The 26,018-nt window shown below is 38.1% G+C and overlaps 2 protein-coding genes across 2 annotated transcripts in view; both read right to left on the bottom strand.

The window, feature by feature from the left end:
* The window catches only part of GALNTL6 (polypeptide N-acetylgalactosaminyltransferase like 6), a 1,496,936-nt gene that overhangs the window by 1,229,698 nt on the left and 241,220 nt on the right, over window positions 1-26,018 (bottom strand). The window lies entirely within an intron of this gene.
* Window positions 8,605-10,907, bottom strand: LOC129649803 (actin-related protein 3-like). The gene has a single exon (XM_055577662.1). The coding sequence runs from the start codon at window positions 10,794-10,796 to the stop codon at window positions 9,693-9,695; it is 1,104 nt and encodes a 367-aa protein (XP_055433637.1). The 5' UTR covers window positions 10,797-10,907; the 3' UTR covers window positions 8,605-9,692.

The following is a 26,018-nucleotide window of genomic DNA, read 5'->3' as shown; positions in this document are numbered from 1 at the left end:
ATTGCCATTTCCCCACGCAGAGGATCTTCCCAACCCAGGGATCGAACCTGCGTCTCCTGTGTCTCTTGCATCGGCAAGCGGATTCTTTACCACTGAGCCACTTAAGAAACCCCATATTAAAGATATTGTCACTCATATTTATGAGTTACTGTGAGGAATAACCAAAACTATATATTCAAATAGTATTACAGTATCGACAGCTGGTTATTATTTTCACAATGAATAATAATTATTGATGTCATAGTACCATCTGAGTTGATAAGAAAAATAATTTTCCTCATTTCAATATTTATTCTGAAGTATGTGAAAGACAGTGTAAGAGTGTCATGTGATCAAAACCAAAAAATATATATATTCAGCATGGTAAAGCAAAATCTGAGGAAATGAAATGAAAAATTGTTGTTCAGTCACAAAGTCATGTCTGACTTAGAGACATGACCCCACAGACTGCAGCATGCCATGCTCCTCAGTCCTCCACTATCTCCCAGAGTTTGCTCAAACTCACATCCATGGAGTCAGTGATGCCATGCAATCATCTCATCCTCTGTTACCCCTGTCTCCTCTTGAAAAATATAAAAATCAAAATCCCTGGCAAGTTACAAAAGAGTACAACTGAGAAAAAAATGAGAACAAATATACAGATGGCAATCTGATAAAATTTTTTTGCAAGGAGATGCCTTTGATGTTAATGTAAAACATTTTCTAGGTATTTAAATTGTTTATTACTGATGTTATATAACATATGTCTTTCGTATGCAAAATTCTGTATATGCACTGATTTTTAATGTTCTATTTTTCACTCTGCATTTCATTTTCTCTTCCAACATGTTGTTACTACAAAACCAGATATCCTAGGAATCTTGACAGATACTGTGTATGTGTGTTTCTGTTACAGTGTTTCCCTCATTATAATAGCTAAACTATTTCATAGATACATGTTATCCAAAAGACTGATACTTCTTGTTGGCTCATGTAATCATGGCTCATGAATAGTTTTATCATTTAAAATCTAAGCCAAGAATTGTTGTGTCACCCTGAAGTTTTCCTTCTTACCATAAGAATAAAAACTTAAATTAACTTCATCTCAATTACATTAGTTTGAATTGTGAAACTTTAGTCATTTCTGACTCTTTGTGACCCCATGGACCATAGCCCACCAGGCTCCTCTGACCATGGGATTGTCCAGGCAAGAATACTGGAGTGGGTTTTCATTTCCTCCTCCAGGGGATTTTCTTGATCCAGGGATCAAACCTGTGTCTCTTGCATCTCTTGCATTGCAGGAGGATTCTCTTTCACTGAGCTACCGGGGAAGCCAGTTTGGAATAAACAATGTTAAAATTAGAGACACCCAAGTCATTTTCATAGAACGAATTGGCCTAAACTTCATGTCCTGATATAGACCACCAATTCCATATTTATTTTAATGAAACAATTTCAGTCCCACCTGTTTCAGCATATTTTCCACTCTTCTTTCTTCTGCATTTTTGTCTGAAAGTCCCCAGGGGCTGCTTTCACTTGTATTTCCTGAAATATTTTCTCAGCTGTACTGGGATGTACTGTTTTGTAGACTCTGCCTGTCCTGACAGCTTCCTCATGATTCACTATTCCTGCTGGAGAAGCTGAGTGGTGGGCTTCTCCCCATTATTGATAGAGACAGATAAGGGACAAAATAGGTGATTAAATATGTAACCCCACCAGGGGACTGTAAGTAGAAAAATATGGGAAACCCATAAGTTAATGAATACTGGAGAAAGCAGGTTTGCTTAACCACAAAACCCAGCAGGCTTGCATGCATGTTAAAGTAGCTTCAGTTGTGAGTAACTCTTTATGACCCCATGGACTATAGCCCACCAGGCTCCTCTGTCCATAGGATTTTTCAGGCAAGAATACTGCAGTGGATTGCCATTTAGTTCTCCAGGGATCGTCTCCATCTAGGGATTGAACATGCGTCTCCTGCATTTGTAGGTGGATTCTGGACCACTGAGCTACCAGGGAAGTCCATACATATACATATATAGCATGTACATACATATATATTATGTGTGTGTATATATATACATATGTATATGTGTGTGTGTATATATATATATATATATATATATATATACATATATATACACACATATATGTATCTTCCCAGGTGGCTAAAGTCATAACTTTTCTTCCAAGGAGTAAGCGTCTTTTAATTTCATGGCTGCAATCACCATCTACAATGATTTTGGAGTATATATATATATATATATATATATATATATATATATATAGCTTCCCAGGTGGCTAAAGTGGTAAAGAATCCTGCCTGTCAGTGCAGGAGATGCATGAGACATGGGTTCAATCCTGGGTTGGGAAGATTCCCTGGAGAAGGAAATGGTAACCCACTCTAGCATTTTTGTCTGGAAAATTCCATTGACAGAGGAGCCTGGTGGGCTACAGTCCATGGGGTGCAAAGAGTCAGACACAAATGAGCACACACGCAAGACAACTATATACACACACACACACATATATGAATCACGGTGCTGTATACCATAAACTAAAATAAGATTGTGAATCAACTACACTTCAATTAAAAAATAAATAAATAATTTGCAGTTTAAGCCCAACTAGAAAAACTGCCAGCAAAAACAAAAATCAACACTCTTGAAGAATATAACAAGGACGTCTTACAAAACAGCTTTCCCAGCGGAACTCCATGATACCAGGAAAAGAGGCCTGTCATGAATGCAAAGAGAAAACATCTCAGCAGAGGAGCACCTAGTGCCTCTCAGGCCACGGCAGCATCAATATTTCCTGATCAGCCATCTCCTCTGCAACTTCATTCTGTGATCCATATACATTTCATAGCAGAATTAGCACTTTCTGTTTCTTACTGCACTTTCATCTTTCTTGACCAATTCCCTTTTGATTATCCATGTCTGTAAAACCTCACATGGATTTATGCCTGAGAGTTGATTAGGAAACACAACAGGGTCCGCTGGGTGTATGAGCTGCATGGAGATGCACCATGAACAGCCACCAACAGATCTCAAGGAAGCGATGTGTGCAGTTGCTGATCATGGTGAGCATCTATTATCTATAGAACAAATGGTGGACGCAAGCACTACCAGCAAAGTCTGTACTCATAGTTAATATGTGGCGGTCACAATGGTGTGATGGGGAGGGCCGGTGTATTATTTAAGTGAACTGTGGCAATTGACACTCATGTTACAGAGTCCATGTAACTCATAGCTTCTCAAGAACTATGCAAAGCAACGCCTGCTTGTATATATTAAACTGGCAAATAGAAGCTATAAATGCTCTTTAGCAAACTGACCTGGTGCTGGAGAAAAAGATATTTCACGGAGAAGAAAGCAAGCACTTAAAACTCTGACTAATACCAATATGAAAGATCATATAGAGATAAGTCTAACTGAGACTAGAAATAAAAAGCCAGGAAAAGTATGAGGATGTATAAAATATATATATATATATATATATATATATATATATATATATATATATGAAGATCTGAGAAAGACTGTCTGTAGAATTTTGTTTAAAAAGCAATAAAGTCATGGATGCCTTTGATGATCACTTTCAGAGACTGAAACTCATTTGGAGAATTGAGTAGGAGATAATGATGGGGGTGGAGCTGTGTAGCTCAGGGTTTCAAGATGATTAGAGTTTTTGTTTTTTTTTTTTTCCAGCATAGTCTACTCCATTCTAAATGATTCGAGGATTTGAAAATCTAGAAGATAAAAAAGAGAACTACAAGCCTTCTGATTGTGAGGCAGTGAAATGAGGCCGCATTCAGAGCATAGGTAGAGCTGTGAAGTTTTTACAGCAGAACATTAGGGAAGAGGAAGATGTAGATACAGTTGTTATATCTTCATGGGAGCTTGTTTTGAGTTATAGCCTGACTGTTGCCAGTTCTCCATGAAGTAGGTATGGGCATCTGTAGAAACTGATGAGAAGGAAGAGGATCAGATATCTTTGGAAACAATGCCTAAACTGACACCACCGAGAACAAGAGAAGGTGCCACTTAGGGAAATGGATGAGGATTGCTGTACAGATGGGAGATTCAGTAGAATTTCTGTTCCAACATCAGCTTGGTTTTTTTTTTTTTTTTTTTTTTAATCATCCTAAGCAGCTCAACGTAGAAGGCAATGGCACCCCACTCCAGTACTCTTGCCTGGAAAATCCCATGGACGGAGAAGCCTGGTGGGCTGCAGTCCATGGGGTCACTAAGAGTCGGACACGACTGAGTGACTTGACTTTCACTTTTCACTTTCATGCATTGGAGAAGGAAATGGCAACCCACTCCAGTGTTCTTGCCTGGAGAATCCCAGGGACGGGGGAGCCTGGTGGGCTGCCGTCTATGGGGTCGCACAGAGTCGGACACGACTGAAGCGACTTAGCAGCAGCAGCAGCAGCAAGCAGCTCAATACATTGGCCACCTGATGCAAAGAGCCTACTCATTGGAAAAGACCATGATGCTAGGAAAGATTGAGTGCAGGAAGAGAAGGGGGCAACAGAGCATGAGATGGTTGGAAAGCATCACTGACTAAATGGGCATGATTTTAAGCAAACTTCGGGAGATAGTGAAAGACAGGGAAATCTGGTGTGCTGCAGTCCACAGGGTTGCAAAGAGCTGGACACGACTTAGAAACTGAACAACAACAAAGCAACCCACGTATATACACAGAGAAGAGAAGCTCTTACATGGATTCCTGTTCAGTCACAGTACATATACTCAAAGGTAAAAAAGATGGTCTGGGATCTGGGATCCACTTTCTCAACAACTACTTCAAAATGAATATTTCAGGAACTGTATGTTTTTATACATATTGATTCAATCACCGAATGCTATTAGGTAATATTCCACTCTCCAAATGCACTATTGGAACAAGCCCTCATTCCATTTATTGCCTTTGCTGTTTTTGCTGCTTGTTTGACTGTATATAACTTAGAGAACAAGAAGAAAAATGAATTAAAAGAGAGACTGAATTTCAAGAATTCATATTCACATTATCCTTAGAATAACTTTCAGCAATGACAGGTTAAAAATCAAAAAAAGAGATTATTTCAAGCCTAAAATTCAATGAAGTAAAGATGCTAATCAGTAAGAATACCCAAATGTGAAAAAAGAATTGGAACAATGCCAGGGTAGGCCTGAGAGCTGAGTTCTCACTGTAGTTTATGTTCTGACAGTTTAGGTTTTGTTGGGGCAAAGACTGCCTGTCTCAGAACTGATTCTACTACTTATTAGCAGTGAAATATGGGACAAATTATTCAATCTGTATCATCCGCAGAACATTAGCAATAGCACCTAAATTAAACCAATGTGTATGTGTGTGTGTATACATATATATATTTATTTATATATGCATGTTCAGTTGCCTCAGTCATGTCCAACTCTTTGCAACCCCATGGACTGTAGCCTGCCAGGTTCTGTCCATGTGGATTCTCCAGGTAAGAATACTGGAGTGGGTTGCCATGTCCTTCTCCAGGGGATCTTCCTGACCCAGGGATCAACCCTGTGTCTTTTATGTCTCCTGCATTTATATATAATGCCAAGCACTCTTGGAATGTAGTGAGTATTCAATAACTATTAGATATTATTATCAATCCAAAGGTGACTTATGCTATTGGTTCTCCTAATTCCTAAGATTTATGGAAGAATACAATGAAATAACAGACAAACTAAGTCTTGTAAAGATTGCGTTTCTTTATAATCTATTCAGTGTATTAGTAACACTGACATTTTGTGAAAATTTCACAGGCCTTTTAAGATTAAGGTCAATGAACACTGGTTCACAGGTAAATTTTCATTTTATTTTTACTGTGTGGAAAACTAACAAAACACTCAAGAACTAGAATGTAAATGCTTAGGGCTTAAGAGAGATGTTATGATCCCCCTCCCCCCTAAACTGAGGTACTTAATGTATTATTGAATTATACAGAGAAAAATAAATATAAGTACTCTACACAGATGGGTGTGATCTATGCTGTGAAGATTTGCAGTCTACAGGATTTTTAGCATACTTACTGAGCTATGTCCTTTCAAAACAGCTCCATTATTATATGTCTGGAGTTAACAAAATTTTCTGGAATACTAAGTATATATCCAAATAAGACTTAAAACCATCCTACCTTTTTATAAGGAATTTATGTATATCATTTTCATAAAATATAGCTATGTACAGAATACCTCTCAAATAGGATGCATATGTGAATGACTACATGATTTTATGTGTGTGCTGGAAGTCACGAGTCAGATTCTTTCCTGATGAAGCCATTTCTCCAGTTGACAAGTGTCAAAGCCATCTCAAAAACCCATGAATATTAAAGCACTGTTCACAGGCAAATTTGGCATTTTGAAGTCAAGCAAATAGAACTCATGAAATATGAAAGGAGTGCTCGATGTAGCTTTGTAGAAAATGTTGCCATTAAGATGAAGGATGAGGAAATTCACACCTTCCTTTGCTGGGCGTGCTCAACTGTATTTTCAACCAATTGTATTATGTGCTTTGATAGTGTTACTTTGGATGATATCCTCCTCTTACATAGTTTTAGGTGCTTCACAAATGGCGTTAATGGTAAAGAACCCACCTACCAATACAGGAGACATGAGATGTGGGTTCAAGCCCTGGGTCAGATTCTTTACCTTCTGAGCCACCAGATAATTAAGTATGCATAATTAAGTTATGGTTAGATTCTCAGTCTGTTTTTAATGTAATCTTGCATACACCATTTCTCAAAAGAGATTTAGTACCTTCAGCTTGCTTGTAAATCCATGAGTCTAGGAACTCATATTGGTTTGGTGATTGTGAAGACCTTAAAATAACTGAATATATCCTATCACAGAGTCTGACTTTTGAAAGAAAAGCTCAATATACAATCAAAGTGCACCAGCTGTGTATTTTCCATTCTGTGTTGAGATTGCATGCTTCTTTTCATTTCCAAACTTCACACACATACACAAAACAGAAAGTTTCTCTTAAGGAAGAGTGGGTACCAAAATCTGTTCCTGAATGGTGGTTTATTTGCCTTCTGCTATGATCCATGGTTTCTCCAGTGGTCATGTATGGATGTGAGAGTTGGACTGTGAAGAAGGCTGAGCGCCAAAGAATTGATGCTTTTGAACTGTGGTGTTGGAGAAGACTCTTGAGAGTCCCTTGGACTGCAAGGAGATCCAACCAGTCCATTCTGAAGGACATCAGCCCTGGGATTTCTTTGGAAGGAATGATGCTAAAGCTGAAACTCCAGTACTTTGGCTACCTCATGCGAAGAGTTGACTCATTGGATAAAACCCTGTAGTCCAGGAGGGAGGGAAGGTGGGAGGGATTGGGGGCAGGAGGAGAAGGGGACGACAGAGGATGAGATGTCTGGATGGCATCATTGACTCGATGGATGTGAGTCTCAGTAAACTCTGGGAGTTGGTGATGGACAGGGAGGCCTGGCGTGCTGCGATTCATGGGGTCGCAGAGTCGGACACGACTGAGTGACTGAACTGAACTGAACTGATGATCCATGAGTATGTGTGCTCAGTTGTATCAGACTTTTTGCAACCTCATAGACTATAGCCCGCCAGGCTCCTCTGTCCATGGATTCCCCAGGCAAGAATATTGGGGTGGGTTGCCATTCCCTTCTCCAAGGGATCTTCCTGACCCAGGGATCAAACCCAAGTCTTCTGCATCTCCTGCATTGATAGGAGGATTCTTTACCACTGAGCCACCTGGGAAGCCCTATGATCCTAGGAAAACATTTAAAGGAAATCAAGGTCTTGGCCAGTTCCCCAAGGTATCTTAGCAGAGGACAAGGGCTATAGGGTGGTGACCTCTCAGGCTTCCAGGTGATCAGCTGAGGACACAGTCACAGAAGTGGCATTATGTAATGTGTTGTATAAATCTGCTATTACTGTTGCTAAGTTGCTTCAATCATGTCTGACTCTGTGCGACCCCATAGACGGCAGCCCATGAGGTTCCCCCATCCCTGGGATTCTCCAGGCAAGAACACTGGAGTGGGTTGCCATTTCCTTCTCCAATGCATGAAAGTGAAAAGTGAAAGTGAAGTCGCTCAGTCGTGTCCGACTCTTAGCGACCCCATGGACTACAGCCCACCAGGCCCTCCGTCCATGGGACTACCCTGTGACATATATAAGGAGATTAGATGGTCTGGAACAATTTTTTTAGAAAGAACTCTGTCCTGACCGGGCATTAAAGCATTTTCCTTGGGCTCTGACAACATATTGGAAATATTGCTTCAGGCAGCAGGATTCAGGTCATGTTGGAAAAACGGTCTTGGATTGTCCAACTGATAATCTAGTACATTTACAGTTTTTCATGGAGTTGGCAGGCCTAAACCAGTAGTGGTAAAATCAGGAAGTTCTTAAAATGTAGGCAGAACCAACTGGGAGTCTCTCAATGGCTTATCAGTGCTTCCCTGGTGGCTCAGTGGTAAAGAAGCTGCCTGAAATGCAGGAGATGTAAGAGATGAAAGTTTGATCCCTGGGTTGAGAAGATTCCCTGGAGGAGGGCATGACAATCCACTCCAGTATTCTTTTTTTTTGTTTTTGTTTTAATTCAGTTTTAATTTATTTTCATCACTTGTTCTTCATGATCCAGATTATTTTAAAATGTAATGAAAATTAACTTTCCATGATATGTCAGGGACTGGCCCAAAAAAATTTTGGACTGCAAATGAGTTATACAAATGAAAATATCAAATGGAGATCCAGTTATCAAAATGAAAGCACTCAACATATTAAAAGTTCACAATTATTTGTTTAGAGCACATAAAAAAGTCAGCTCACTAACCAACTGTTGAGATTTTAAAGAACTATTGCAGAGGTTTGAAGAAAATAGATTTATTAGTTAACTTATAAAGATTAAAGAGCTTGAAACAAGTATTAAAAAGAAATTTGTGCCTTTATTAGAATGGTGTTAGGCTTTAAATATACCAATTTGGGTAATCAAATTATTCATTTTTTAATAAGAAATGACACTACAGAACTGCAATACTGGTCCAATAGTCTTGTCTTTACTTTTCCTTTAAAGCGAGAAAACAGAATGCGAGTAATCAGAAAGCACTAGCAGGCATCAGTTAATCCAAGACACTAGCTTCTTAGTTCCAAAAGCACTTGCAAAGAAAACCATTGGGGGGCACAGGAGGGTGGAAGCACTTCATAATAACTGGAATCCCATGAGTGTGTGTGTACGCCAAGTCTCACAGGCTATTTTTTGTATTTATCCTTTACTTGGTCACTTTTTTATTTTTACCCTCAAATACTAGTTTTTCTTTGACTTTTTTTCCTCAAAGTATAAAAAGTATGAAATATAAACAAGCTCTTGCATTGCACACACTTCAAAGTGTACAATTCAAGCATTATAGAGCTATCTACATACTGATAAATCCCATCAAATCTTGGATAATTCAATAATATACAAAATACCAGGGCACAGAAAGAACTAAAACCCACTTCTTTTTGATACACGTAAGATTCAAATATTCAATCTAAAGAAAAACACTTAATCATTTTGGCTCTCCTCTACATTCGCTTGTTGATATACTTATTAAAATATTCCTGTATAATTAATGTTTGGTCTTATTATTTCAAGTCAGGTTCAAAACCAGCCATCCAGACAAAACAGGTAATCAGAAAGACTATTTCTTCCCCACCTCCCTAACCCCAATAACTATGAAGCCAATTTTACGACATGACTCCAAACACTGGATTGTGACGACAAATGCTAGGTCCAATTTCTTCATAATCCTTTTTGGTGTGGCATACTTGGTAGAACTCAGGTGTGGAAGCCAGCATAGATCCTCCAAACCAAACTGCGTATCGTTGCATGTGATGTGTAATGACTTGTACATCAATAGGTTTTGGCTTCAATCTACCACCACTCAATTCCTCACTTAATTTCAGCCTGGCATCTACAGTTCTTTTCAAATCTCTTTGCAAACGACGTCCAAAGTCCCTGAACATGGTTGAACCTCCAGAGAGGACAATATTCTTGTAGAGAGGACGTCTGACATCGATAGGACAATTCTGAATTACTTCATCTACAACTTCTGAGATAGGCTGGGTAAAGTCTGGGTTAGCAAACTCTGGATGAAAAAAAATTTCAGGTCCCAAGAATCTTTCATATCCAACATCAATGGAAAACTCTTTCTTTGAGATAGCATTGATTCCAGTATACTGTTTAATCCACTTTGATCCATCTGTATCATACTTGTTAAATTCTTTTACTAAGTCTGGGCAGACATAACTATAGCGCTCCTTCACTGCCTTAGCAGTTTCCAAGGATTGCTCTGGAGGAATTCCTACTTCTCGGTCTCTCAACAATTGCTGAATAAAATATGTTATATCTCGTCCTGCGATGGGAATGTGCTTAATACAGCTGCCAATCACATACCCTTCAGCCACAGGGATGACATGAGTGACACCGTCTCCACTGTCTATTACCGTACCAGTCAACGTCTGTTCTCCTACTTGTCTGGAGGTCCAAGATGCAGCTAAGGCAAGAACAGCCTGTACAGCAATGTACAAGCCAGGAACATTGAAAGACTCAAACATTATTTCAGCAGTATATTCCCTGTTTTCTGGAGTATTCAGTGGAGGTTCAGTCAAAAGAAAATAATGATCTTCAGGTTCCGCCCTTAAATATTTAAAGATGACTTGCTCCATAAACCTTTCCATCAAGTCCCAGTCTTCAACTGTACCATGGCGGATTGGCCACTTTGTTGCATATGTAGGTTTTTCTATTGCTTCATCACCAATGAAGAAGTCTAGGTCGTCAACACCTTTCATCACCCTCCTTTGAGCTTGATCTCCTACTTTTGCTGACTCCTTAATAGCAATACAGGAAGGGATGATAAACTGTGGTTCCGTATTTCCAGCATATCCTAATTTTGTATACCTAGTACCAGTATCTCAGCCTATTTGAAAACTGCTTGATTTTGAAAGTTCTAATAAGATGTGTTCTCCAGTATTCTTGCCTGAAGAATTGCATGGATTCTAGAGTCCAGGGATTGTAGCCCATTGGATCCCAAAGAGTCAGACACGAGGAACACTTTCACTTCACTATTCTATGATTTCTCAGATCCTCCTAATTTAATTAGCAGGTGACTTGCTCTGAATTGGGAACCCTGACATTTTCCTTTTTTGGCTTAAGGGATAAATGAGCCACAGAAATTCAAAATTATAACTTCTACTCTGATCTTTATATGAAAGACAGTAGCCAAGTGATGCTCAATGGTCCCCTATAAATTAGGGAAAAGTATTGATATTTATAGAATGTCAGGCTGTCATTACAGTGTACAGGCATTTTAGTCAGTGTACTTTCAAAGGTCCCATATAATGGGTGTAACTTCTAGAAACTGATAGGTACTCTCAAAAATTACCATTGTCTGGCATATTTATATGACTGTAATAAAGTTGACTTTACTTCTAAAAAATTCAAAATAAATCATAAGGGAGGGATAGTCATTTTACAGATTATAAGAGTATACAAAAAAGGAGACGGAAGCAACTCTTGTACTAGTTAGAGAGAAGCTAATTTATAATAGCCACCTTACGGGAGGTCCACGTGTTAGTTGTTAGTTAGTAGTGGGCAAGCATTTGCATTTGTATACAGTTTTGATGTGCTATAATAATAAAGTACCTTTCTAATTTCTTTGATAAACTTCTCAGATTTTTTTTCATTAGAGGACAATTCAAGCTCTGAAGAAAATGAGGGTGATTTAATGGTAACGGTAACTAAAGCCCACTGCAATATGTTATATAATATACAAAAAATCCCCTTCTGCCAGAAGTAATCATTGGTTTTTTACCACTCAACACCATGCATATTATGATTTAATCTATTTTTCAAATACAAAACTTCCAAAAGTTTTGAATGGAGCAGGAAACACGAATGGCTTTTTGCTGTTATTAAGTCATGTCCAATTCTATGTGACCCCATGGACTGCAGCACACCAGGCTTCCCTGTCCTTCCCTATCTCCCAGAGTTTACTCCATTCATGTCCATTAAGACTGTGATGCCATCCAACCATCTCATCCTCTGTTGCCCCTTCCTCTTCCAGGCTTTAATCTTTCCCAGCATCAGGGTCTTTCTATGAGTCAGCACTTTGCAGCAGGTGACCTAGGTATTAGAGCTTCAGCTTCAGAATCAGTCCTTCTAATGAATATTCAGGGTTGATTTCCTTTAGGATTGACTTGTTTGATCTTCTTGAAGTTCAAGGGATTCTCAAGAGCCTTTTCCACCACCACAATTCGAAAGCATTAATTCTTTCTTCCACTCAGCATCAACTCTCACATCCACACATAACTACTGAAAAACCATAGCTTTGACTATATGGAATAAATTCCTAATTTATTATAAATCACATCATAGATCTAATACATTGGCACACTGACAATTATAGCACCTATTTTGTCTCTTTAAAACTACAAATGAAATGCTTTTATTTTAATTTCAAATTTTAGTCATAAATTGACTTTTCTTCTGGCTGTTTCTGCTTCAGCTAATATAATGTATAAAACTGTATAAACCCAAAGGTTTCTTCTACATTCATTATCAAAGTTCATTTGTAAAAACTAAGGCTTTATCCTTCACTCAGTCTTGTCTGTTTTCTGTTTTCTAAATATTTTGTTCATTCAGTGGCTTTTGTGACAGTAATATCTTTTTTTGTGTGAGTGATTTCATGTGAGGAAGGGGGCAAGGCTGACCTGGACACTTCATTGGAAGAAGACGGGGCTTCTAATAGCACTGAACCATGGAAGAATAACCTTGAATGATTTAGTTCAGTATTTTGGCATCAAGAAACTCTAATTCCATTTTCAGATAAAATAAGTCTTAAGTTATTATATCCAATATAAACATCCATCTGTGGGGCTTTCCATATAAATTATTACTCTGAAAAGAACCAAAATTAAGACTTCAGCTTGCTCGAGTAAAATCTCATTTCCTTGAAGTACAGGAGGAGCTGTATTTCAAGGAAACAGCATTCATCCTCACGGAGAGGGAGAGGATTTGAAAGCCTGGAACCCGGCCACCCAGCCGAGGGCAGAAATCGCTGATTTGAACACAGTATTAAAGAAAGGCTGGTGTTCTCACAGAAAGAATGCTTTTTTAATACTTCCCTGTCACTCAATAAAGATAACCTTTGACTAACTTCATGTGTTAGATTTTTATCTTTCTTGCCACAATGCTGTAACAAAGACTTTCATTAATTTTAGGCAGCACATTCAGAAAATTCTTCATATGGTACACTTCTGCTTGGGAAGAAAGTTGCTCAGTCACGTCTGACTGTTGTGACCCCATAGACTGCAGCCCACCAGGCTCCTCTGTCCATAGGATTCTCCAGGCAAGAATACTGGAGTGGGTTGCCATTTCCTCCTCCAGGGGATCTTCCCAGTCCAGGGATCGAACCCACGTCTCCTGCATAACAGGCAGATTCTTTACTGTCTGAGCCACCAGGGACCTGTTATCAACAATAAACTTTTTTAAGAACATGTTTCACCTTTTTCCACTAAAACCTGACCATGTTGTTCTCCTTTGGAGTTTGATTTTAATGTCTCCCCGTGAGTATTTTTTTTAAGTCTTTATTGAATTTATTCCAATATTACTTCTGTCTTATATTTTGAGTTTTTGGCTGCAATGCATGTGGGATCTTAGTTTCTGGACCAGAGATGGAGACTGCACCTCCTGCATTTGAAGGCGAAGTCTTAACCACTGGACTGCCAGGGAAGTCCCATCCCGTAAGCATCAGATTTTATCAGTTCTTCCCTGACCACTAGGAGGAAACTTATAAATTCACTATGTATTTGCTGAAGATAGTTCTTAATATTGTCCACTTTATTATCTTAAAATGTTTTTACACAGCAAAGAGTTTCACATTTTGCACTGCCAAAGTTCATTGCTATTCATCATGAATTTGTGACATAAGTATTGATATTTATTTTCTCTTTTCATTTTTACTATACCGTAGCTTCTATTTTATAGTTCTACTCTGCATCAGCAGTAAGTGAATTATTTAAATTAAAAAAAAAATACTTGTTTTTTCAAACCAGAAAAATAATTTAATTGTGCTAAAATTTAAATAACAATATTTCAGCTTATTTACCCATTTTGAGTTATATAGATATCAGTAACCTCTGCTGTTTGCATAAAATATTCAAATAAATACTGCAATGTCATTGTTCAGTCTCTCAGTTGTGCCCGACTCTTTGTGACCCCATGGATTGCAGCACACTGGGCTGCAGCACTCCAGGCTGCCCTGTCCTTCACCGTCTCCTGGAATTTGTTCAAACAAATGTCCATTGAGTCAGTGATGCCATCCAACCATCTCATCCTCCGTCATCCCCTTCTCCTCCTGCCTTCAATCTTTCCCAGCATCAGGGTCTTTTCCAATAGTTGGCTCTTCGCATCAGTTGGCCAAAGTACTGGAGTTTCAGCTTCAGCATCAGTCCTTCCAATGAATATTCAGGGTTGATTTCCTTTAGGATTGACTGGTCATATATCCTTGTTATCCAAGGGGTTCTCAAGAGTCTTTTCCAGCACCACAATTCAAAGGTATCAGGTCTTTAGCACTCAGCTTTCTTTAGGTTAAATTTAAATGTAAAAACATAAAATGCATATAGTATTTTATTATTTTGGTAAGACTATATTTCATTTAACTATCATTTTGAAACACGATAACAGCTTATAAGATATCAGAGTCACATTTTAGTACATATATTAGGCACATGCTTCATTTCTAGCTTTGTGTGTATACACACTATTGATCTATTTGGTGTCAATGAATTGACTCAACTTGAATGACTGTTTATAGACTCATGTAACATCTACTTCTGCTTCATTGACTACATTAAAGCCTTTCACTGTGTAGATCAGAACTGTGGAAAATTTTTAAAGAGATGGGAATACCAGACCACCTTACCTGCCTTCTGAGAAATTTGTAAATTTCTTTACATGACTACTGGAAAAACCATGGTTGTGGTTACATGACCTTTGTAGGCAAAGTAATGTCTCTGCTTTTTAATACTCTCTATAGGTATGTCATTACTTTTCTTCCAGGAGCAAGCATCTTTTAATTTCATGACTGCATTCACTGTCTGTAGTGATTTTGGAGCCCAAGGAAATAAAGTCTGTCACTGTTTCCATCGTTTCCCCATCCATTTGCCATGAAGTGATGGGACCAGATGCCATGATCTTCACTTTTTGAATGCTGAGCTTTAGGCCAGCTTTTCCACTCTTCTCTTTCACCTTCATCAAGAGGCTCTTTAATTCCTTTTCTCTTTCTGCCATAAGAGTGGTGTTATCTGCATATCTGAGGTTATTGATATGTCTCCCGGCAATCTCGATTCCAGCTTGGGTTTCATCCAGCCTTGCATTTTGCATGATGTACTCTGCATATAAGTTAAATAAACAAGGTGTCAATATACAGCCATGTAACCCTTTCCCAATTTGTCACCAGTCCGTTGTTCCATGTCCAGTTCTAACTGTTGCTTGTTGTCCTACATACAGATTTCTCAGAAGGCAGGTAAGGTGGCCTGGTATTCCCATCTCTTTAAGAATTTTCCACAGTTCTGATCTACACAATGAAAGGCTTTAGTGTAGTCAATGAAGCAGAGATAGATGTTACATGAGTCTATAAACAGTCATTTAAATTGAGTCAATTCATTGACACCAAATAGATCAATAGTGTATATACAAGCAATGATAGAAATTAAGCATGTACATAATATGTGTACTAAAATGTGACTCTGATATCTTACAAGCTGTTATCATGTTTCAAAATGATAGTTAAAATGGAATATAGTCCTACCAAAATAATAAAATACTATATACATTTTATGTTTTTTCATTTAAATTTAACCTAAAATGTCCTCAATTGAACTGAACACATTTTAACTGATTGATTAGCTGCAGTGGCTAATTGGTATTTGCTTATTGTATTGAACAGTACAGATATAGATCATTTGAACCTATGTCTTTCAGAGTTGCAACCAGTAAATTTTTTCCACTATATTTTGCTTAATAGCTGTCAAAAGGAGATCCAGACATTATTGGTGGGAGCAAAGTAAGAGATGGAAGGTAGACTTATAGTATACATTTCAAAGGAAATTATATACAGTATTTGTTCTTTGGAAGGTATAATAAAAGACGAACTTAATAATCATAAAATCCCAGAACTTACAAATCCCAGTATGAAGGGCTTAATGTAACAAGTGTGATCTTGTCCCCAGTAGATAAGTTTGATATGGGATTCTATTCAGTGAGTGAGCAAATAACACAGCTCGTGTGCACTTTATTTAAAGACATACTCTAGAAAATGCATTATGTGATGTCTCATCATTTTGAATATTTGCCCAATTGAGGGCTGAGACACTGTCTTTTCTATTCTCTGTTTTAATCTTAGCCAAATTTAAACCTAATGGTGTGCTCACACCTTCTGCTTGATTCTGAAACTTGGGCTCTTGACCTCCATGGATTATAGTTCCTAGTCAATATTCTGCTCCAGAAGAAAGGATTTAGTTAACAGGAGGCTAAATATTTGTTTCTTTATCTTACTGAATTTCTCCTGTGAATTTTAAATGCCTTCCTGAAACTTCTGTAAACAGTCTGAAAAATTAAAACACAAGAAAAGCCTGCTTACTTATGTAGAATAATTCTATTGTGGTTCTGCATAAATCAAGGTTCCATAGCTCAATAAAAAGGTAATACACTGAACCAATATTTAGCAGGCAAGTTATTAAATTGTTAGTGCTTTACTAGTATATTGATTTCCAGCTGACAGGAAATGAAAACAGAAAACTGTAAACTTTATGTTAAAAATAGGTCTTAAAAAACCCTCCTGTGCTGGTGGGTCTCAATCATTTCTATGGTTTTTTTTATGATAAAATAGCTTATAATAAATATTTTCATGTTCCTCTATCTTTTAATATTTCCCTTTGAAAAGCCAGGAATGGCTTCAGGCATTCACCCCCCATGATTAATGTCAGAAGCGGTGGCCTTTGTGTTACAATGTGGTATAGCTACTAGAAGTTTTCAAGGTCACTATTTCCTTCTGAAAAGTTCAAAGTAAGTTAAATATTCATAAAAATGACCTGATTTTTATGAGAGGTGCCACACTTGTTGTTTTATGACAGCCCATTTTCATGCAAAGAAATGTTCCCTCTAAATACTTGACAACCTATTCAACTAGGGATGGCATTGGAAAGCTTTTTATGATCGAGGAAAATAAGACAGATATTCATGAGGAGTTCCTTATTATGGAAACTTTATTTCCTTTGCTAACATAATCTGCCAGAGTCAGAAGTCTCTTAACCTATCTAAATGATGAGCTATTGATATCTGATATGGTAATAAAATCAAGCCTTAAAACACTGAGGGTCACAGGAATTGAATCCTTTTGTTACCATGCCAGTTTAATGCATCCCATGTATTGGAAAGATTTCTCTCAGATGGAGAACATTTTGTTTTTAGACATAACTCACTTAGCAGCAGTTTGGAATGGCGGGGGGAGGCAGTTGGCAGGGGGAAATTCCACCAAAACAAAAAAACCCTTAATTTAGACAGAAAAGAAGGAAAAAAAGAAGGAAGGGAGAAAAGTGGGAAGGAGAAAGGAAATGGAGGGAAGAATGTGGCCAGCACCTCTGTGGCTTTCCTCAGGGTCTGCACACTGATGTTCCCATTCCTTTGTTTGGTCCTCTGTACTTCTGATCAACTTCCAAATATTTCAACACTATATTATCCTTTCCAACAATCACAGCTCACTACATAATGTTGTGGCTAAAAAGACATCCTAAATAACATAACAGAAAATAACTGATACTAATTATGTAGAATTTGATTTAGGTTTACTTAATGCAGATAGAATTTTGTTTAAAAGTTATATAAGCCATGATTATTTTTTTCTTGTTGTCTTATACTAAAATTTAAGAAGTGTTTTACCTGTGTATCTAATTCCTCTTTAATTGACAGTATCTCCTTTACTGGGCTTCCCTGGTGGCTCAGCAGTAAAGAATTCACCTGCAAATGCACGAGATGCAGGTTTGATCCCTGGGACAGGAAGATCCTCCAGAGAAGAAAATGGAAACCCACTCCAGTATTCTTGCCTGAGAGATCCCACAGATGGGGAAGCCTGGAGGACAGCAGTCCATGGGGTCATAAAAGAGTCAGAGACAACAACAACAATCTCCTTTGAAAGTGAAAGTGAAAGTCGCTCCGTGGTTTCTGAGTGACCCCATGGACTATACAGTCCATGGAATTCTCCAGGCCAGAATACTGGAATGGGTAGCCTTTCCCTTCTCCAGGGGATCTTCCCAACCCAGGGATCGAACCCAGGTCTCCCACATTGCAGGTGGATTATTTACCAGTTGAGCCACAAGAGAAGATCAAGAGTACTGGAGTAGATGCTTTACCAACTAAGGTATCAGGGAAGCCCACAATCTTCTTTAACAGGCAAAAATTTTCAGTTTCTATATCATATAATCTTCCTTCTACTTCTGTCAAACTATTATTAATTTTCTTGAAGAATCACTTAAATGCAAGTGAAAAATTTATTAGCTAAATAAAGCCTAGAGACAATCCTTTTAATATAGTAATCATTTTTCTAATTCAATAGAAATAGGTGCATATACTGAACAATTCAAGGATGAGGAAGATGAACACACCATGTCCCTTGCCTTCAAGGAATATACAAGCTTGGTTTGTATACATGTAAACAGTGATGGACTTCTCTGGTGGTCATCTGCCTGCAATGTACGAAACACGGGTTCAATCCTTTGGTTAAGAAGATCCCCTAGAGAAGGAAATGGAATCTTTCAGTATTCTTTCCTGGAGAACCCCATGGACAGAGGAGCCTGGTGGGCTATAGTCCATAGGATCTCAAAGAGTCGGACATGACTGAGCAAGGAAGACACAGACAGTGATAGGATAAGAAAGTATCTTGTCACTGCTACTATAAATTACAACAAAGATTAAGTGGACGCACACAGGGAAAACAGAACAAAAGTCATTGTAGGGTGAAATAAAGAATTCATGTGTATGTTGGTATTTACTGCTGCTGCTGCTGCTAAGTCGCTTCAGTTGTGTCCGACTCTGTGCAACCGCATAGATGGCAGCCCACCAGGCTCCCCCATCCCTGGGATTCTCCAGGCAAGAACACTGGAGTGGGTTGCCATTTCCTTCTCTAAGCTGACTGGAATAAGATATTTAGAAATAATGGGTGTGCTTAGTGGCTAAGTCATGTCTCACTCTTTGCAACCCCATGGACTGCAGCCCACCAGGCTCCTCTGTCCATGGAATTTTCAGGCAAGAATACTGGAGTGGGCTGCCATTTCTTCCTCCAGGGGACCTTCCTGACCCAGGGATCGAATCCTCCTGTTCTATGTCTCCTGCATTGCAGGTTTATTCTTTACCCACTGAGTCACTGGGGCAACCTCATAACAATGGGTAAGTCATGGGTAAGTATTAGGCATATTAAGATTGCATTCAGACCAGTACTTTCATTACAATATTTATGGGTGGATTATACTAGTAAAAGGCTAAAAGAGTTTCTTAGAAAAACAAATACTTTTAATTTTTGATCACCATTCTAAGAGATTCAACTTTTTGTTTTAAGCAATTGAAAGTCACCTAATATTTTGGGTAGAGAGTGCTGTAAGTATATTTGCATTATCATATCAACATTACACAGGTTTATATATTTCTGCAAAGGAGATAGAGTAGGACTATATAATAACTTATCAAAATGTAAAGAATGGACACAACTATATTTACAACATGTATTTACTATATCATATGTCTCATAGACTCAACACTACTCAAATCAAGCACATGTATAATATTGCCTGCCAAAAATACATTGATTGCTGAGGGGGTTAATTTTTAAAACCCAAAACAGGATCATAATAAAGAGAAGAAAAATGCACTGAATGAGTGGGGCATCAAAATAATAATCATGAAAGAACTGAAATAGGAAAGATAGTCTTATTTTTTTCATTTATAATAAACATCATTCAAAGCTGGGGAAATCAGTTCGGATTTTTTAGTTCTTTTTTTGGGGGGTTAAAAAAAAGATGCCCAATATGTGAAAAATGCTTATTTTTTTTCCTTTTTATCCTTGATAATTGAATTGGATAGTAATTATGGAGAAAGTAAATATAAGTCTTTGTAAAAAGAGTTTTAACTATGTATAATAGAAGCATTTTCTTATGAGAGCCTATAATGACAAAGTACAACAATTAACCAAAATATTAATATGCATCAAAATAATATACCAGAAGGTATGAATAATAATAAAAACATTTTCTTTCTTTCTCTTTTATTTTCCATATTTCCTATACCCAGTCTATGCTGATGCACAAGGTTAGAGAGAGGAAAAGTAAACTACTATTTATTAAGTACCTTTAGGTCATATTTTACATATAATTTTGTTTAAACTGACCATTACATTAAGTACTTCTAGTAAAACAACAAGCAGGCTAGATACAGTCCTTATTTCATGGAGCTCGCAGTCTAGTAGAGAAAACAGAAATTATATAAGTAATTATAACAAAGTGTGGAATATATCTTTGCAGTCCATGGGGTTGCAAAGAGTAGGACATGACTGGGTGACTGAAAAACATGAACTCTATCTTAAGGATGTTGTGGGAGCAGAGAGTCCTAAGCTAGATAAGGGTTCAAGAATCCTGAAGGAAGAGATATTTAAACTGAGACATGAGAGACGAGTAGATGTTAAGTCTGGCAAAGGGACACAGGATAAAGAGGATGAACAAGCCCATGTACTTGGAGAATAGAGTTCATGAGAAACCGTGATGGCAATCAAGGCTAAAGAGGAACGATGGGAAAATCCGGGGATGTCATGTCTGTCCCGTCAAAGGTTCTGGGCATTGACAAAGACTCTGAACATCAGTTTAAAATTAGCCTCCAATTAAAATAAATAAATTTAAGTTAAAAAAAATTAAACCAAAAAAAAAAAAACTAAAAATAAAATATTGATTCTAGGTATCATGTGGAAATGAATTGAGTGAGGTTAAAAATGAAAGATGAGAGACAGGTTTAGGGGTTGTAAGACAAACTACCCCCAAAATGAGATTATCTAAGGATGTTGGTAGTAGGATCAAAGTAAATTGAGTAGATAAGACTCCAAAGTAAGATAATTATTTTTTATTGATTAGATGTAGGAAGTGAAAAAAAAAAAAAAAAAGGAGTAAACCATGGTTCTCAAGTTTTGGACTTGATAAACTAGTTGTCTGTTAATAATACATACTGGGATGTGAAAGAATGGCCGAGAACTAGGTTTGAAGCTTCAGTGAGAAAATGAGAGATGAGTTTGTTTCATGTATACTGAGTTAGTTGTGACAATGAACATTTATCACAGTTTTCACAAGCCAATTGTATACAGGAGTCTGCTGCTCTAGAGAGAATGGGGCAGGAAATAAAAATTTATAGTTGTCATAATATAGATGGTTATTGCAGCCAGTGGGTTAGATAAAATTTCTAAGGAAAGTGTGTAGGCAGAGTAGTAGAGAGATCTAAAAATATAGTCTTGTTTTGGAGCATCTACATTTGAGACCTGGTTAGAGGGGGAAAAAAAATAGGCAGAAACTGATAGGACTGAAACAAGGAAACATGATTTTTAAAGAAAACAAGAGAAGGAAAATATCCTTTAGGAGAAAATGGCTACTACAGGCAAATGCTATCAGGAGATGAAACAAATTAAAAATTGAAATACACATTATAACTAGATACAACAAATATACTGGAAACAGCAGTTTGGAGGCAGAAAAAAAAAAAAAAAAAACAACCCCTAGAACAGCTTCAAAAGCTGCTGATGAGTCAGGAAGTGAACTGAAAACATGGTGGTAAAACAGAAAATAGCTTTTTCAGGTTTTGGAAACTGTTTTCTGATTGACTGCCTAGCCTGTTGGTTATTTGGTTGGTTTTGAAGTTGGAGGAGAGTTAACTGAGTTTCATTACTCTTTTGGTCTTTGAGAATGTATCGTTATGAGTGAGCCAGAGCTATGTGATAAAAATTATCCTTAAATAGGTCTTCCCTGCTGGTCCAGTGGTAAAGAATCCACCTGCCAATGCAGGAGACACGGGTTCGATCCCTGGTCCAGGAAGGTCCCACATGCCAGGGAGTAACTAAGCTGAATCACAACTATAGGACCTGTGCTCTAGAGTCTGGGAACTGCATCTACTGAGCCCATGAGCCCTAGAGCCCATCATTGGCAACAACAGAAGCCACTGCAATGAGAAGTCCACATGCTGCAATGAGAAGCCCGTGCTCTGCAATGAAGAATGACTCCTGCTTGCCATAATAGAGAAAAGCCCTCATAGCAATGGAGACCCTGCACAGCCAAAACTAAATAAATTAGCCTTAAATAAAATAAGGGACATCTCTTCAATTGCACTAGAAGAGACAGGTAGCTGGACGAAAGGAGGGCTGAAAAGGGTGTAGGTTGTTGTATTTGATAGTGGGCAGCTGAAGGACTTTACAGTAAGATTACTTTTTTCTCTATAATGTAACAAAATATCTAAAGTCAGGGAGTAAAACATCAAGGGAAATCAATAGTTAGAAAAGTTTAGATTTGGGGCAGAATGAAGGAAAGTGGGTCAGTTCGGTGGCTCACTGGATTTCTGGCCATTGCTAATAAACCTAAGTGAGATTTCTGGTTATACACTGACAGCACCATCAGGCTGTTTTTCCCAGAAGAACTGAGCCAGCTGTGGTGGAGGTTTTAGTCACTAAGTCGTGTCCAACCCTTGTGACCCCATGGGCTGCCAGGCTTCTCTGTCCATGGGGTTCTCCAGATAGGAATACTGGAGTGGGTTACCATTTCCTTCTCCAGGGGATCTCCCCAACCCAGGGACGGAGCCCGGATCTCCTGCAGCTAGGCACAAAGGGGGACCAGGGGATACTTTTGGATTCACCAAGGAATGGAGTTGTTTTTGCTTTTTCCCTTCCAAACAAGGCTTTAGAAATACAATCAAAATTGATGGTGGAAGATATTGGCAAAATATCAGAATATACGATGAGTCATAAATTCTAAAGTGAATAGGGGTGAAAATGGAAACAGATGAGATCAAAGATAGGGAACTATAGAAACATAGTAGAAACCAGCAGACATCATTTTGCTGACAAAGGTCCGTCTAATTAAAGCTATGGTTTTCCAGCAGTTATGTATGGATGTGAGAGTTGAACCATAAAGAAGGTTGAGCACCAAAGAATTGATGCCTTCGAACTGTGGTGTTGGAGAAGACTGTTGAGAGTCCCTTGGACAGCAAGGAGATCAAACCAGTCAATCCTAAAGGAAATCAATCTTGAATATTCATTGGAAGGACTGATGCTGAAGCTGAAGTTCCAATACTTTGGCCACCTGTTGCAAAGAGTCAACTCATTGTAAAGACCCTGATATTGGGGAAGATTGAAGGCAGGAGAAGAAGATGACAGGATGAGATGATTTGATGGCACCTCCAACTTAGAGGACATGAATTTGAGAAAATTCTGGGAGATAATGAAGGACAGGGAAGCCCAGCATGTTGCAGACCAAGCAGTTGCAAAGAGTCAGACATGACTTAGCAGCTGAACAACAATAGCAAAGGAGGGTTCAGAGGTCAAAGAAGACAAATAATTCACAGGAGGACGTCACTGGAACAGACACATGGATGGTTGGATCAGAAAGTGGACTGACCACATCTGTGATTGCCAGTGGCTTGTTGGGAAGAAGACAGGAACTGATCCTCCAAGTGCTTGTCTCATGTGGTAGGCAGGAATATTCACTGGAAATGAATGCAAAGATCTTGGACTGCAATTTATTCAAAATGTCAGTGGAGAGAAAGGCTCTAGTGTACAAGCTACTGGGGAGAACTGGCTTGAAATGCTATGAGAGATTGTCTAAGAGAAACGATATAAATGGCATCCCATTAGAATGGGAAGAATCTCTTTAGTTTAAAAACTAAAACAAAGAAGAGGTGAGGAAAGGCACTTAGAGGAATGGTGATCCAATCACTGCAGCATGGAATTAGTAAGACACAGACCTGCACCAGCCTCTGTCAAAGGCTCAGTACTAGAGAGTAAGTGGCCCCAACATGGCACATACCAACCTCAGGAGAGAGCTAGTTCTCTGTCTTCACACATGTATCGGGAAATTTCACTGAAGAAATTGAAAGGTTAGAAATGTTCGTCTGTCACATTGGAGTGCATATTTCTTTTTGGATTATGGTTTTCTCTGGCTGTATGTCCAGGAGAAGGATTGCAGACTCATACAGCAGCTCTATTTTTAGTTTAAGGATCCTCCATCCTGTTCTCCATAGTGGCTGCACCAATTTACATTCCCACCAGTAAGTAGTGTAGGAGGATTCCCTTTACACCTTCTTCAGCATTTATCATTTGTAGACTTATTGATGATGGTCATTCTGATTGGTGTGAAGTGACAATTCATTGTGCTTTTGTCTTCATTTCTCTAATAATTAACGATGTTGAGTATCTTTTCATGTGCCTGTTGGCCATCTGTATGTCTTCTTCTGAGAAATGTCTATATAGATCTTTGAAAAGATACATGCACCTCAGTTTTCATAGCAACATTATTTACAAAAGCCAAGACTTGGAACCAACCTAAATGTCCATCAACAGATGAATGGATAGAGAAGATGTGGTATATTTATACAATGGAGAATTGTATTACTCAGCCATAAAAAAATGAAATAATGTCATTTGCAGTAACAAGGATGGATCTTGAGATTCATCTACTTAATGGATCTGAGATCCATCCATTTCATACAAAGTGAAGTAACTCACACAAAGAAACGCAAATATATGATATCACTTATACATGGAATCTAAAAAAAACTGAGAAAAATGCATTTATATACAAAATAGAAACAAACCCACAGACATGGAAAACAAACTTATGGTTACCACAGAGAAAAAAGTTGGGCAGGGATAAATTAGGAATTTGGATTAACTTGTACACACTACTATATAAAAGAGAGAACAAAAAAAAGACCTACTGTGTAGCACAGGGAATTATACTCAATATTTTTTAATGACCTATAAGAAAAAATAATTTGAAAAAAATAGATATTTTGTGTGTGTAACTTAATTACTTTGCCATATGCCTGAAACTAAGAGAAGATTGAAAATCAACTATACTTCAATAAAAATTAAGAAATTGCTTATCACAAAATAGGAATTCTTAAGGGTACAAGTAGGTGGTGTTAGGACAGAAAGTTAAAGGTGTGAGATGGCCAAAGAAGAGAGGGAGGTTCATCCTGGAAAGAGTGCTATGTGACATGGTGGTCTGGACAATAGGTCCTGGAATATGGGGTGTACTCAAAAATTCAGCCAGAGTGAAGAAAGAGCTCCCAGGTAATGGTAGGTGATGGGCTGTTGTTAGTCTCATGTGTGGTTACATGCAGGTGGCCACACATGTGCTGTCATTATATCTTGTGTTTGCAGCAGTGTCCGCATGGTAGGCTTTGTGAGTGTCAGAAGGCAGTGGCCTTTATGTCCATAAATGGGTACCATTTTGCAACTTAGGGGGCTGGAGCCCATAGTGTTGATGGAACTTGGAGAAAATAACCTGGCTACAGATGATGCTCTTCTTACCTTTATCATCCACCTGCCAGGACATATCAGTAAACACAGGTTAAAGATAAAAAGCCCTTCCAATTTTTTGCTTAGTTACTTAGCAAGGCCTCAAGTCACACTTAAATGAGTGTATAACTTCCTTCCTCCTCGACTGCTCTGCAGAGAATTCATTTATCCTGTAAAGTAGAATATCAGTTTCTCTCTCTCCTTGAGGGTTTCTCTGTTCCCAAAGTAATTTTTTTTCTTACATTTTTGGATTGGTTTTCTTCTACTTTTATTGCAGATTTTTATTTCTTTTATTCTTTATGATGAATTTACATTCTTAATTCTAATAAAGACACCATGAATTACAGGAAATACCTTTGATTTTTGTGACAAATATTTTCAGGCATTTTATTCATCATATGGAATTGTATTCATTGGA

Source organism: Bubalus kerabau, chromosome 4, assembly GCF_029407905.1.
Source record: "Bubalus kerabau isolate K-KA32 ecotype Philippines breed swamp buffalo chromosome 4, PCC_UOA_SB_1v2, whole genome shotgun sequence".
Taxonomy (NCBI): Eukaryota; Metazoa; Chordata; class Mammalia; order Artiodactyla; family Bovidae; genus Bubalus; species Bubalus kerabau.
Note: the sequence above shows the minus strand (reverse complement) of the source record. Positions and strands in the feature narration are given on the sequence as shown.

Bases quoted from the DNA above. Each gene is read 5' to 3' on its own strand.
- LOC129649803 (XM_055577662.1), bottom strand. From the start codon at position 10,796: ATGAAAGGTGTTGACGACCTAGACTTCTTCATTGGTGATGAAGCAATA.